The 16684-nt window shown below is 39.2% G+C and overlaps 1 protein-coding gene across 1 annotated transcript; it reads right to left on the bottom strand.

Annotated features, from left to right (window-relative positions):
- Positions 1-257: 257 nt before the first annotated feature.
- Positions 258-16462, bottom strand: LOC139452513 (protein TEX261-like). The gene is made up of 6 exons (XM_071234020.1): positions 16302-16462; positions 13921-14000; positions 13148-13301; positions 10707-10774; positions 9718-9832; positions 258-6795 (listed from the first exon to the last, which is right to left on the bottom strand). Exons 1-6 carry the CDS (start codon positions 16369-16371, stop codon positions 6677-6679), a joined length of 606 nt encoding a protein of 201 aa, XP_071090121.1. The 5' UTR covers positions 16372-16462; the 3' UTR covers positions 258-6676.
- Positions 16463-16684: the final 222 nt, after the last annotated feature.

The following is a 16684-nucleotide window of genomic DNA, read 5'->3' as shown; positions in this document are numbered from 1 at the left end:
CCTCTGGGTGAGAGACCTCCAGTTGGATTATGTTTTGGTTCAACAGCAAAAGCTTGCATTTTAAATATTTAACGCAGATTTAGTTAAAAAGTTGTCATCCACACTGTCGCAACTATATGTTTTTAACATTAAGGCAAGTATTTATAAACCAGTGGGAAATTTGTTACACAAACTGTGTCGAACATATTGTTAACTTACAAACACGAAATTAACATGAAACATTTTGTCATAACAGTAGACACATGACACGTTCCAAGTGTTTATTTAGGTTACCATTGGCATACAGTTTCAATAATGTCATATTTTTATAATAACCCATAAAGAATGACAAATACAATCTTTCCTGTAGGTTTGCAATTGTATCATTATATCACAATTTCAAGTGGCTATCAAAAACCAAAATAAGACATAGAAATTAGAAACATGTTGCAAAAAAGCAGTGCCCAAGCACTACTATTTTCAAATAAAATATGAATGTCTCACAGATGCGTTTTTATGTTGCTTCTTAAAGACAATTTCATGAATATTCGTACGCATGCAAATGGTGAAACTGATTTTTAAAAAGCGTTCCGTTAAAAATAACTACGTTTCTAGTACTGCAGGGAAACATCATTAGTGACTACATATGTTTCAGGGAAGGGGCCATGCTTGTTAATCGCGTTGACAATGTATATATCTAAATAGAATCAACATGCTCACATATCTCTCATTTGGCACTTCGTATATTATCAATCTACATGATGAAATCAACGTTACCATCAGTTCCTTGAAAAATGACCAACTATTGATAATTCCCCTAGACTGCATCATGTGCATAGCAGACAGAACTGAAAATTAGTAAAATCTAAATATTTTTTACATTTGTAATTTGTCAATCTGAAAGTTGAGGATCCCAGACAAGACAAGTCCTTGCTGCTATGCGCATGACGCGACAGGCAATAATGTGATGGGTGATATTCCATCAAGGTCGCGCGACTGTGGCAATGGTCCTTGAAAAAATAGGATTTGAGAGCATAACAACTTTTCTCTTCACCCAAGACCATCGCTAGGCCCTGTCCTTTATTTTTCTTACGGTAAGTAGTAAATGCATTAAGGAGTAAGGCAGGATAAGTGAAAGATAAGACTGTTTAAACCCAAAGCAATTAACGCTTTCATCAAATGCGAGATAATACAAACTTTACTATTGATGGTTTGCTTCACTCCCAATGCTATGACGATTTAAGTATCGTAGATTTCATTTTTGTGACGTAGATTACAATATCATTATTTTTAGAATGGGAAAGTCTCATGGAGTTAATACAACAAAGCAAAAAAGAGAAAGTAGGTTAATTGTGTACTTAATGACAAAAGGAAAGAGAGTTAAAGGGTATCATCAACCTATTTCGGAAGAGAGATGTAAAAATGAAATGAGAAAAGGCTAACCAATGGGTAAGAAAACACAGAAAAGGGTAAGTACAATCCACATGTTAGAAGGGGAAATGACAAAAATAACAGCACAAACATCACAGAAGCGGGAAAGCAGAGAATTCGTTTAAAAAAAATGAGCTTTATGAAAATGATTTGTCCTCTATTGACCCCGCAATACCAATGACAATTAATCTTCTTTCTTTGAATCCTAAAATAAGGATAAGAAAAAGAATAAGGCATGTTATGGCAAAAGCAAGACGAGAGTTAAAATCTCTGCAAGACAGGAATATAATGGTTGCAAACAGATGTCAAACGGTACTAGCGGTTGTTGAAGATAGAGCAGGAGCAGTAGTTCTCTCGCTGATGCGTCATGTGTCTGGTGACTGGGTTCCAAGTCTGGCAGCAGTTCTCTTGCTAGTTGGGCTGCCATCGTACCAGCATCAATCATGCCCAATACCAGATGACGACTCTTTATGCCTAATCCGGCATGGTGTATTACGTGTCAGTCAAAGAACTGACGGATGTTTTTCGCCCCGTTTCGCTTTTCATTCCATGTTCCATATTAAAAGTCTGCATGTTGTTCTTAGCGTCTGCTCAGAAAGACACATTCAGGCCTGTCTGTCTCATGGATAAGAGTGAGTGAGTGAGTTGGGTTTAACGCCGCTTTTAACAGTATTCTAGTTATATCGCGGCGTGTCAGCTTAATGTGGGAGGAAAGCCCGAAGTGATGCAGGTCTCAGATGTTTACCACTTCGGTGAAACCCACGAGCACGGGTATGGTGCTGACAAACCTAGAAACATAATCGTTCAAACCGGGATTCGAACCCACAATCATAGGTTTCTGGCGTGCATAAGGGACGCAACTCTGCACAGCGAATTGCGGCGCCTTAGACGACTGGGCCACCCGTGCCCCCCCTCATGGATATGAAGTCTGTGTTCAGTGTTCAATGTCTGAATCCAAAAACGTCAAGTGGAACATTTCGAGACATGTTATTCTATCAATGTGTCTTTGGTTGAGCAAATAAATAACTCTAACTGGATGTTATTGAGATCGGAAGTTGAACAAGAGATTTGCATTTTATTTTTAACTTAGCATATAATGTAGCAACCTCCTAGAAATGTATCTGGAGAAGGTTTGTTCATCTAGAATGTCAAATAAACACAATAACAAGGATACAGTTTCTCAAAACCACACGTGTATCCCTGTGTGCTATGAGAAGATAGTTAGGGATCAAGGAAAGATAACTCCCAATTGGTAACCAATGGCAAGGGGCACCCCGAGGTAGAAGAGGCCTGTTTTGGGTTCTGTGTTATATGGTCGGAGTGAAGAAGGAAATTGCAATGTGTTGTGTCAGGACAACTTCGATTACCGAAAAAAGAATTGCATGTCTATAGTCATTCAATTCCAGCTTGAGAAGTAGAGGTCTTCAAAAAGAGTTTGGTACCTTAGTCATTTCATAATAAATTTGTTTCCAGCCATTTTACACATCAATGACATGTTTTTGTAGAGACTTGTGGTTAGGTGTAATGTTTATCACTTTCATATCTGATTGATAGAAGCAGAGCAGGGTAATGTACTTTAAGCTATCTAAAAATAATCATGAAGAACGAAGCTGATCTTAAACACCTGGGTTTTGAGTACACCAAGGGCACGGATTACACATCCAATTACATGCTTAAAGCAGGCTGCCATACACCACAATACCCATCTAATCTTTACCCACCTCTTCCATTACAATGTCATCAATAGAAACAATTCTCATCCAACCCCTACCTACCCACTCCCTGCCCCAAACCCTCTTAAGCCATACAGTCTACCTGACCCTGTCCATCCAATACCAACCCACACCCCACTCATCCAAAAACTCTCTCATCCACTCATGGCTCTCTCTCACTCACTTGTGAAACGCCGCACTCAGCAATATTCCAGCTATATGACAGCAGTCTGTTAACGATCATGTCTAGACCATACAATCCAGTGACTGACCAAATGAGCACTGATCCATGCAATTGGGATATGATGACATGCATCAACCAAGTCAGTAAGCCTGACCACCCGATCCCGTTAGTCACCTCTTACGATAAGCATGGAATGGTGAGGACCAATCGTAACCAGGATCTTCGCGTCACAGGGGACCCACGACACACACAAGAGACATCAATACCATCAAGACTAGCAACAATACATGGTGTTGGATGAGGGTCACCACACATTATGCATCTAAATAGTAAAACAGTGATATGCAAATTAAGAAACAGCGACCATACTGAAATTTTCATCTAAACAATACTGAAAAATAGATGTTAATATTTTAGTTTCAGTTACTCAAATTTGAAACAAAAAATATCCATAAAACTGAAGTACCCATTACACTGACTGCAAAAATCTTAGGAAGCAGCCAAATGATTTCATGTAGGGGCAGGAATTTTGTAAAAAATATTAATCAAGATAATTTTACTGAAAAACAATTTCACATGCCTCACTCTGTATGAAAAAGCAATGTGACCTTTTCTTGCAGATAAGTGTCAATATAATAGTTAGTAATAACATTTTGTTTAAAAAATAAATAATTGAACACCTGTTAATGATGGAAAAAATAGTTGAGCTCCTGAATGTCAAACACAAAAAAACTGCTGATCTAAAACTAAAATTCCCCACTGAAAATCAAAGGTTGCTTCCTCATTAGAACATAAATTATCTTTTGGTGATGAGATTAGGTTATGTACAGTGAAATATACTGTCAGTGTGGAAAAACACACACAATGTCACAGTCCTTTTCTGTAATGTGTGCACTTACAGTTACTTCCAAATTAGTCAGTGTCAACGTTTCTACAAGATGATATGTCATATCCATTAGGCTAAAAACATAATAGTCTTGGTTCTCAGGTACCGCCCGTATCATCATAACCTACGCCGCACATTTTGTTTTCATTTCTATTTAAAAAATTTTTATCTTTAAATATTCTGTGTCCCGAACACACGACCCCGGCAGCAAAATGCTACAATACTTAAGAACATAATTTCCCCTAAATTACAGTAAACAAAATTTTGTTACATACCAGCTTGAACAACCAAAACGAAAAACACTGCCCACACGCACAATATTTTCATAAGCCATTGCCTGAGAACCAATTCATTATTTTTTTAAACCCTATCTACATTATACAAACTCTAAACTACTGAACACATGGCAGATTACAAAGCAGACCATATTTACATAAACAAAAACATGAATGTTCATGACAGCAATGACCTATGAACATGGCTGATGGTATACATTCTGTACAAACAAACAGGGACTTGTCTAATATTGTAAGTTAATTTCCTAATTAAAATCACAAAATTCCCCAAAAACATGTCTCAGAAAAAGTGATCTCTCTTAAGCATGACAAGTGGGGCTACTGGTGCAAGAAACACAGGTCTACCAATGAAAACCAACAGAGAGCAACGAAATTATGGAATATTTACACTCTTAAATAGAAAAAGCCACACAAATTACAAACAAGACACAATCCCCTTGAAGTGTGCATAGTAATACCTAAAACCTGCCACATTTTCAATGGAACCAAACACAGTCAACCATGCAGACTGCACGCACTGCGTTTGTAGCGGTCTCCACTGAGTGAGTGAGTTGGGTTTAACGCCGCTTTTAACAGTATTCCAGTTATATCGTGGCGTGTCAGCTTAATGTGGAAGGAAAGCCCGAAGTGATGCAGGTCTCAGACGTTGACCACTTCGGTGAAACCCACGAGCACGGGTATGGTGCTGACAAACCTAGAAACATAATCGGGCGAGCCAGGGCTCGAACTCACAATCATAGGTTTCTGACGTGCTCAAGGGACGCAACTCTGCTCAGCGAATTGCGGCGCCTCAGACGACTGGGGCACCCGTGTTCCCACTGAAAATGTGGCGGGTTCTAATCTAATCCGGTTGCTCCTTGCTGGTTTTCTTTGGTTGCCATGAAATAATATGAAAGAGAGTATTTTTTATAGATAGCATTGGTTGCTTCCTCTGTCCTACTGGTATGGAGTGAATGTCCTCAAACTCTTACTTTTGTTAAGTAATTGTGATATACAGAACAAATAAACCATTCAAAAACTATTAAAAAAAGTGTCTGTACCGTATTCGAAGTAATTAACGCTTACAGAACAGGGTTGACTGTGCTGTGACCTTGACCTATGTATCACCTAGCTGGTGTTACATAGGTGGAATATCATCTCAGTATTCACTTGTTCTGCTCCAAATTCAATGAGTATTACGAAGATTTGTTCCCGGCCACCATTGTGTCAGTCCACAGAGATGAGGAATTAGTTTTCTGACACAAAAGCTTAGGATGTACTGCTAAGTAATGCCAGGCAAATGAACTATGATTCAAGCAATACATGCAACATATATAGCACCTACTTGAGCAAACATTAAATCACCAAAAATATTTCTAAAAAATCACAAAACAAGCTTATAGTATAATGAATGAAGCAGTGTTAATCAATACTAGCACATCAGTTACCATGGTTACTGGGACTAATATACATCTTTTTCAGAACATAAAACAGGACAATTTAGTATCCATATTTTTAAAAAATCGGAAACTATGTAAAAGATGACGTTGGGTTACTGTGTGTTTTTGGTTTAGTGTGCAACGGAGTGATACAATTTTCAATTTGTTTTTCATTCAAAACATAAGAAATGATTTTGTTCATGTCTTTTTGACTAATGCATCAGTTATTTTCAGCTTTGTATATTATCAGTTAAGTCTTATATTTCATACAAATAGAAAATCTCACCTGAGTGTCCTTTGATCATGTTGATGTCAAATGTAAAAAAATTAAAAGTCAAAGGCTTGCCCAGGAGCCCATTATCATAGGATTCTGGCATGCCCAAGGGATGCAACTCTGCACTGAATTGTGTCAACTTAGACGACTGGGCCACTGGTGCCTCCATTGTCATAATGAAGTATCTAGAAGCATAAACTAGATAAAGTGAAATGGAAGAGACAGTCCCCACATGGAAATATTCCATGTGCTTAATACAATGAACAGGGAATCCAGACCCAACACTTCCAACGTAATGCTTGTCGGACAATGTACAAACATGTTAGGGTTCTAGGACTCTGTTCTAGCGGGACCCAACTGATATCAAATGGATCTATCTACAATGACCACGTCTGTACCAGTCAGGCTAATGCTACACACTCATCCTCAGTGAGAAACAGCACTTTCATCTCAAAGTCAAGTCTTTTTCACATCACACAATTGAGTTGGTTAATTGTTAAAACTGCTTCTTCACCCTCTGGGGTAGAACACTATCCTGCGCCATCTTGAAGAAGGACAATAGACCATATTTCTTCCCCTTTTTGCGGAAATAGTTACTCACAACATCACTTTCATCTGGAACAAAGCAGAACGTTTTCATCATGAGCCAGGTAGGAGAGTTTGGGTTAACACTTCTTTGAAAGTATTTCAGTCATACATCAGGTCAGTTTATGTGAGAAATTTGGTTGGTTGGTTTGTTGTTTAACGCCGCACTCAGCAATATTCCAGCAATATGACGGCGGTCTGCAAATAATCAAGTCTGGACCAGACAATCCAGTGATTAATATCAAGAACATCGATCCACGCAATCGATCGATGACATTCATCAACCAAGTCAGCGAGCCTGACCACCCGATCCCGTTTGTCGCCTCTTACGACAAGCATATGTGTGAGAAGAGCCCAAGGTCATTGTCGGTCACAGTATTTTACATATAATACTTGGTGAGGTTGAAGTTGAGGTGAGGTTGAGGTTGAGGTGAGGTGAGGTGAGGTGAGGTGAGGTGAGGTGAGGTGAGGTGAGGTGAGGTTTAACGTCACATTCAACATTATTGCACTTATGTTGCACCGTGTATGCAGGTATGTGTGTGGCTGGTTTTCTCCTAGTCTGGGCTTCCACAAGCATTATAGTACTAGCTAACTGAGATACAATGCGACAGTTTAACATGGATACCCCACGCAGATACAGAATACTGACTGAGCCAGATAGTCATTGTTTTAACCTGTTAAAGCGCCAGGAAGGGTAAAATCAAGGACCATCTATTAATGTCTTCTGGTATGAAAAGGGCAGGGGACTGAGCCACCGACCTTCTGCTCTCCATGCAGACGCTCTATCCACTATACATGTCATACCTGTGTTCCTTGGCTGTGTCTACAACTACTGGTCATCTGTCTACTAACCTGTGTCTACAACTACTGGTCATCTGTGTACAAACCTTTGTCTACAACTAATGGTCATCTGTCTACTAACCTTTGTCTACAACTAATGGTCATCTGTCTACTAACCTGTGTCTACAACTAGTGGTCATCTGTCTACTAACCTGTGTCTACAACTAATGGTCATCTGTCTACTAACCTGTGTCTACAACTAGTGGTCATCTGTCTACTAACCTGTGTCTACAACTAATGGTCATCTGTCTACTAACCTGTGTCTACAACTAATGGTCATCTGTCTACTTACCTGTGTCTACAACTAATGGTCATCTGTCTACTAACCTGTGTCTACAACTAATGGTAATCTGTCTACTAACCTGTGTCCACAACTAATGGTCATCTGTCTACTAACCTGTGTCCACAACTAATGGTCATCTGTCCACTAACCTATGCTTACAACTAATGGTCATCTGTCTACTTACCTGTGTCTACAACTAGAGATCATCTGTCTACTAACCTGTGTCTACAACTAATGGTCATCTGTCCACTAACCTGTGTCTACAACTAATGGTCATCTGTCTACTAACCTGTGTCTACAACTAGTGGTCATTTGTCTACTAACTTGTGTCTACAACTAATGGTCATCTGTCTACTAACCTGTGTCTACAACTAATGGTCATCTGTCTACTTACCTGTGTCTACAACTAGAGGTCATCTGTCTACTAACCTGTGTCTACAACTAATGGTCATCTGTCTACTAACCTGTGTCCACAACTAATGGTCATCTGTCTACTAACCTGTGTCTACAACTAATGGTCATCTGTCCACTAACCTATGCCTACAACTAATGGTCATCTGTCTACTTACCTGTGTCTACAACTAATGGTCATCTGTCTACTAACCTGTGTCTGCAACTAGTGGTCATCTGTCTACTAACCTGTGTCTATAACTACAGGTCATCTGTCTACTAACCTGTGTCTACAACTAATGGTCATCTGTCTACTAACCTTTGTCTACAACTAATGGTCATCTGTCTACTAACCTGTGTCTACAACTAATGGTCATCTGTCTACTAACCTGTGTCTACAACTAATGGTCATCTGTCTACTAACCTGTGTCCACAACTAATGGTCATCTGTCTACTAACCTGTGTCTACAACTAATGGTCATCTGTCCACTAACCTATGCCTACAACTAATGGTCATCTGTCTACTAACCTGTGTCCACAACTAATGGTCATCTGTCTACTAACCTGTGTCTACAACTAATGGTCATATGTCTACTAACCTGTGTCTTCAACTAATGGTCATCTGTCTACTAACCTGTGTCTACAACTAATGGTCATCTGTCTACTAACCTGTGTCTACAAGTAATGGTCATCTGGCTACTAACCTGTGTCTACAACTAATGGTCATCTGTCTACTAACCTGTGTCTACAACTAATGGTCATCTGTCTACTAACCTGTGTCTACAACTAATGGTCATCTGTCTACTAACCTGTGTCCACAACTAATGGTCATCTGTCTACTAACCTGTGTCTACAACTAATGGTCATCTGTCAACTAACCTCTACCTACAACAAATGGTCATCTATCTACTTACCTGTGTCTACAACTAGTGGTCATCTGTCTACTAACCTGTGTCTACAACTAATGGTCATCTGTCTACTAACCTGTGTCCACAACTAATGGTCATCTGTCTACTAACCTGTGTCTACAACTAATGGTCATCTGTCTACCAACCTGTGTCTACAACTAATGGTCATCTGTCTACTTACCCGTGTCTACAACTAATGGTCATCTGTCTACTAACCAGTGTCTACAACTAGTGGTCATCTATCTACTAACCCGTGTCCACAACTAATGGTCATCTGTCTACTAACCTGTGTCTACAACTAGTGGTCATCTGTCTACTAACCTGTGTCTACAACTAATGGTCATCTGTCTACTAACCTGTGTCCACAACTAATGGTCATCTGTCTACTAACCTGTGGCCACAACTACTGGTCATCTGTCTACTAACCTGTGTCTACAACTAATGGTCATCTGTCTACTAACCTGTGTCTACAACTAGTGGTCATCTGTCTACTAACCTGTGTCTACAACTAGTGGTCATCTGTCTACTAACCTGCATTCCTTGGCTGTGTCTCCGACACAGTTGGCAACACATTTTCATTGGCTGACAGCGACACGAAGAACGCGAACGGCACCAGCCACAGACATATGGTGAAGAATGCAAGGACCTGGAGGAGACAATGTACGGAGGTTATTGAAACATTGGTGGGAGAAAGGCACATCGTGATCACAGAAACACCTCCTGACCCAGTTTGTAAGGTTGGTTGGTTGGTTTGTTGTTTAACGCCGCACTCAGCAATATTCCAGCTATATGACAGCAGTCTGTAAATAATCCAGTCTGGACCAGACAATCCAGTGATTGACATCATGAGCATCGATCCACGCAATTGGGATCGCTGACATGCATCAACCAAGTCAGCGAGCCTGACCACCCGATCCCATTAATCGCCTTTTACGACAAGCATAGTCACCTTTTATGGCACAGTTTGTAAGGATGTCAGACAATGTATACTGCATTGCAATCCTCCACGTTAAACATGCTCTGGCAACTACTATGAAATATGTAGAAACTGGCTGTTAGACAACATAAATTGTAGTTCAGAGCTCAAAATAACTAATGCCGGCATGCCCACAGCACACATAAAATAGGAAATGCCACGCTAGAATTTAATGTAAAGTGCCTTGTGGGCACTGACATTTTTATTAAAAGTATTTACATTTATGTCATGTCTTGACAAAATTAAACTGTGAAATGAGCTCTCCCCATAAGATGCATATTCCACTATTGTTAAACGACTTCCTGTTGTAAAATCAATCGGCAGTATTCAGACTGTATCTCGCAGACGTTTGACGTGATGTTCAAGATTGCAAAAAATACATTTGAATGTACTCTCCAATCCAATCTTGTGCCTCTTTTGATAAGCATGGGTTGCTGAAGACCCATATTAACCTGGATCAACACAGAGGTTTTAAATAAGTCATCTGTTCAGGGCTGTCATTTTGATCTTAAACCTCTAAGGTGACAAAATAGACAGAACTCACCTCTGAGAAGGGGTACCAAACTTCAGAAAAGTGAGAAAATGACAGATAGTGATTTAATAACATCAGTCCTGAAACAGATAAAAGCATCCTTCAATCATCGACACATAACAACTGGAAATATACAGCTGTCAATCAACACCAAAAAACTGGAAATATACAGCTGTCAATTAACACCCAATAACTGGAAATATACAGCTGTCAATTAACACCCAATAACTGGAAATATACAGCTGTCACTCAACACCCAATAACTGGAAATATACAGCTGTCACTCAACACCCAATAACTGGAAATATACAGCTGTCAATTAACACCCAATAACTGGAAATATACAGCTGTCACTCAACACCCAATAACTGGAAATATACAGCTGTCACTTAATACCCAATAACTGGAAATATACAGCTGTCACTCAACACCCAATAACTGGAAATATACAACTGTCACTCAACACCCAATAACTGGAAATATGCAGCTGTCAATTAACACCTAATAACTGGAAATATACAGCCGTCAATCAACACGAAATAACTGGAAATATACAGCTGACAATTAACACCCAATAACTAGAAATATACAGCTGTCAATCAACACCTAATAACTAGAAATATACAGCTGTCAATCAACACCCAATAACTGGAAATATACAGCTGTTAATCAACACCCAATAACTGGAAATATACAACTGTTAATTAACACCCCATAACTGGAAATATACATCAATCAATACATTATAACCGGAAATATACAGCTGTCAATCAACACCCTAGAACCAGAACTCTACAGATATAAGGTCAACACATAATAACGGGAAATATATAGCTGTCAATAAACACCCTATACGTTTAACTGGAAATATACACCTGAATATCAACACATAAGAAGTGGAAATATACAGCTGTCAATCAACACCAAATAACTGGAAATATACACTTGTAAATCAACACATAAGTAGGGAAATATACAACATTCACCCTACAACACCCTATAAGTATAACTGGAAATATACACCTGTATATCAACACATAGGCAGGGAAATATACAGCTGTCCATCAACACATAAGAAGGGATATATACAGCTGTCAATCAACATGTAAGAATTGGATCTATAATACTGTCAATCAACACCCAATTACCTGAAAATAACAGCTGTCAATTAACATGTTATAACTGGGAATATACAGCTGTCAAGCAACACCCAATAACTAGAAATATACAGCTGTCAATCAACACCCAATAACTGGAAATATACAGCTGTAAATTAACACCCCATAACTGGAAATATACAATAATCAACACATAATAACAGGAAATATACAGCTGTCAATCAACACCCTAAAACCGGAAACATACAGCTGTCAATAAACTTTAAGTATAACTGGAAATATACACCTGAATATTAACACGTAAAAACTAGAAATATACAGCTGTCAATCAACACATAAGAAGGGAAATATACAGCTATCAATCAACATGTAAGAATTGGATATATAATACTGTCAATCAACACCCAATTACCCGAAAAATACAGCTGTCAATTAACATGTAATAACAGGGAACATACAGCTGTTAATCAACACATAAGAACTTGAAATGTAATAAATAATTGTTCAAAAACATATTTTGTAGAAAAAAACAACAAAAAAACTTGAGTTTCATATTTCATCCCAATTAAAAATATTTTGGGAACAACTTGATTATGGCTTTTCATGCTCTTACGATGCTTACATCAACTGATAAAATACATATTGGTATTATTGTGTTACATTTCAGAGGCTTTTTGTTGCCCTTACATCAACAAAGATTCTATATTTACATGACACATTTCATGTCTCGAACCAAGTTGGGTAATCAGTAACAAAATATAACCAGTGCCTTAAAATCACTGAACAGAGAAATTTAATAATTTAGTAAACATGGTATAATTCAAGGATATATCTAGAGGTGAAATTGGGTTTAAAGTCACGTCCAAGATTATTGCACTTATATAGCGACGTGCATGCATGCATGCATGTGTGTGTGTGTGTGTGACTGATGCCGATTTTATAGTGCTAGCCCACTGAGATACCATGCCGCAGTTTAACATGAATACCCCACTCAGACTCAGTACACTGGCTCCAAGCCAACCAGTCCTTGTTTTAGCCCTTAATGCCGAGCGCCAGACAGGGCAAACACAAGCACCATCTTTTAACGTCTTTTGGTATGACTCGGCCGGGGATCGAACCCGGACCTTACGCTCTCCAGGCGGAAAGCTCTACCCCTAGACCACGGAGACGGTCTCCTCAGACTTTATGAAAATAAGAACATTAAAACACATCCAGTTTTGAACATCACAATTTTTTCACAATTTTCCTGCCAAGGGCCCTTCCTTCAGCATCATAGAAAAATCCCTGAAAATGAATGGCTATGTTGAGGTGTAACAGCTTCTTGGTTCCACCTACCTACGCCGCTGATTAGAGGTACTGAAGACATCTCGAAGTATGGGAAGCTTTTAAGCAAGAAGAAGTAGGATAGATTGGCTCCAAGCCCACATACTATGACGGAGAGTGGGAACTCTTCAAAGAAGAAGATGCAGATGTAAACAACTGTCGTTAACTGAAACATAGAGGGTATTATGTTTGTCATTATGTTTCTATAATGTTTGTCCCCAGCATAAATGCACAGAATTTATGTGATAGTTTCAGGGTTTTGCCCTGACCTAAACAAGAGTTTGCCACTAACATGGCTATATCCACCGCCCCTGTTGCAGAATTTATGACATGATTAAATCTTAACAAACCCTAACCTTTTTTAACCGAGGTGGAACTTGTCATGGAAATTGTAAAAAAGAAGATTTTAGAAGCTAAGTCCATCTTGTTGCCATGGAAATATATAAAATAAAAATTTCTTAAATTTCTAAATAGCAAACCTGCAAAGTTTCATGAAAAAATACTGAACGGTTTATGAGTTATGCTCTGGAAACGAAACATGACGGACGGAGTAACAGACGGAGCCTGTTTCTATATTGCCAGCCAACTTAGTTGGCAACAATCACACTCTTGATCCATTCCCACAATAAAAGTTTGTGAGTACTGATATGTACTCTGCCCATGAAGATATTCCCACATATGTGGTTCTGACAAGCATGGTTTAACTGGGACCAAAACGGTACCGAAATCCCATCAGGGTTCTCGCTAACAATACCCAGGCTTTCTCGACTGAAATGTTTACTCACAGCAATGAGGACGCGGATGATCCTGGCCGTTGTGACTGTGTACTCCTCCACCAGTTCAGCCAGGTAGTACAAGCCTGCAGCTGTCAGAATAGACACAGGCAGTGTTATAGTGCACTCAAAACCACATCAGGCATAGTAAATCTGGGCCAACATCAGTAAACATATTTCAAATCTGAGGGGGTCAAACTAGCTTGTTGCAAATATGAATGCCAATCTCCTTTTTTGATCCTACTAAAAGACAGAAAAAAATTTAAGTCTTTGAAAGGCATTTAGAAGTGATACACATAAGGACGAGAATTTATGGATGTCAACTTCTATGTTATGAGGAACACAACGTTTCGAAGTATATGCTTACTCCTTCATCAGGTAAATGCCAGAGACCCCTTCACCTGATGAAGGAGTGAGCATATACTCTGAATCGTTGTGTTCCTCATAATAGTGAGTGTGAGTGAGTGAGTTGGGTTTAAGGCTGCTTTTAACAGTATTCCACTTATATCACGGCATGTCGGCTAAATGTGGGAGGAAAGCCTGAAGTCACGTAGGTCTGGGACGTTTACCACTTTGGTGAAACCCACGAGCACGGGTATGGTGCTGACAACCTAGAAACGTAATCAGCGAACCGGGATTCGAACTCACAATCACAATCTCTGGCGTGCCCAAGGGACGCGACTCTGCACAGCGAATCACAGCACCTTCGATGCTCATGATCTCAATCACTGGATTGTCTGGTCCAGACTCTATTATTTTACAGACCGCTGTCATATAGCTGGAATATTGCTGAGTGCGGCGTTAAACAAAAAAAAACAAAAAAAATCAGAAGGTGAAGATAGTGAAGGATCTGAAGAAAGTGGTTAATCCATACATATTAGGGCTGGGACGGGTAATTCATTTGTTTGTTGTTAAACGCCGCACTCAGCAATATTCCAGCTATATGATGGCGGTCTGTAAATAATCGAGTCTGGACCAGACAATCCAGTGATTGACATCATGAGCATGAATCCAATTGGGATCGATGACATGCATCAACCAAGTCAGCGAGCATGACCACCTGATCCCATTAGTCGCCTTTTATGGCGAGCATGGGTTGCTGAAGACCTTTTCTACCCCGGATCTTTGTTGGTCCGGGTAACTCGAGTCAGGTGGGTACTGAGCATGCGGAGTAGGACCTGTATACCCACTGTACTACAGGAACCTGTGGCTAGTCACGTGATATGTTGTTTAATGGCAATAAGTATCTACAATTCCTTAGTTACACGAGAAGTGACAAATGTTCCCATGACTTTCTGACTATGCACACATTCCTTCTGACTTTATATGTCTGCATAAAGATAAAACATCAGTCAATTTCAGTGTATGCATGACCAGATCGTTTTATACGTGTATCTAAAATCTTCAGGAGTACGGTCTAATGTTTCTCAATTGGACATTTTGTACCAATCTCATGAGACCTACAGCGGGTACGGAAGTAAGGTCGGGTAATAGGGGTAGGGGTACCTGGGTAATATATTTGGACTCATCCCTGCCCCAATACATATCATTGATTAATAACCAAATAACAAAGGTTTCAGTTGCACTTTTAACCACAAAGCATTGGCCATGTTTAGTTTTCAGACATCAATGTTTATTTTGTAACTTTATTTCAAACAACTGAACACCTGAAATCAGCAATGATGCAAATGGACACTAGGCCCAGCAAGAGAGTCAAATGCTAAAGGTATCCGGAGAGCTAGTAGAATTTCAGGCTTTGTACTTGTAGGGGTGTGTCAGAATTTATGTCTTATTTGGGCCAGCAAATGTTCAAGCTGAGAATGACATGCAAAGTTCCTGTAGACATGGTAGAATATAGCAAATATATATTGATGTCCAAATAATTCACACAGTATTTCAATATTAGATATGTAAGTTTTTTAAAAATACATGTATAATTTCAAGGCTTTGTACTTGTAAGGGTAACAGTTTTGGTCCACTTGTCCTTATAACGATAACATATAGCAAAATCCATAAAAGGCCAAATTTCTACTAGTCCTTATGATAGCTTATCCACTGCGCAATTTGGTAAGGACTATAGGACTAGTTCCAATTTCCAACGCTCCTATTACAATACACAATAGGCAGAGTGGACTAGATAGACTTTACTCCACCCGTACATGTTCTGATGAGTATTATAGATAAGATGGCTTGCTGGTCGGAGCACGGGAATGTCAAACCTCCATACGTTTGCAAATCTATTATATTTCATAGAGTCTCAAGCATATGCATTATGAAAAAGGCTGCTACTGCAGATACTGCTGATAGTATACAGTCACTGAGCATCTCTATTGTGTTACTGAGTCAGGCGAAGGTGGAAAAAAAGGAAATATTTGCAATGCCTTATAACTTACCAATGGACAATGTTACCACGAATATTTGAATAACGAGAGCTACCCAGCTCATTACAAACATGAACCACATGTTGTTAGTTGGTGGTTGCGCTGTGAACAGGTCGTGAAACGTAGAAACTCAAAATGATGTCGCTACTGATGACACGTTCTGGAATGGTCAGCCATGACACGCACACACTCTTGACTAGAGTGATCTCCCTTTAAAAGTGTTTTCCATGCGACTGGTGCATATGTATATCTCTGACAGTGTCGACATTTAATGATGACCTAAACTAAATACAAAGCGCATATTTCATAAACATAGATTTAACTCGACATGTCAAAATAAAATAAAACTTCCCTAAATCTAGATAATAAAATGAAATGGATCTTACTATGTCCAG

The sequence above is a fragment of the Haliotis cracherodii genome, unplaced genomic scaffold (assembly GCF_022045235.1).
Source record: "Haliotis cracherodii isolate W230 unplaced genomic scaffold, xgHalCrac1.p SCAF_9, whole genome shotgun sequence".
Classification (NCBI taxonomy): domain Eukaryota; kingdom Metazoa; phylum Mollusca; class Gastropoda; order Lepetellida; family Haliotidae; genus Haliotis; species Haliotis cracherodii.
The sequence above is the reverse complement of the archived record's forward strand: the minus strand, read 5'-3'. Positions and strand labels throughout refer to the sequence as shown.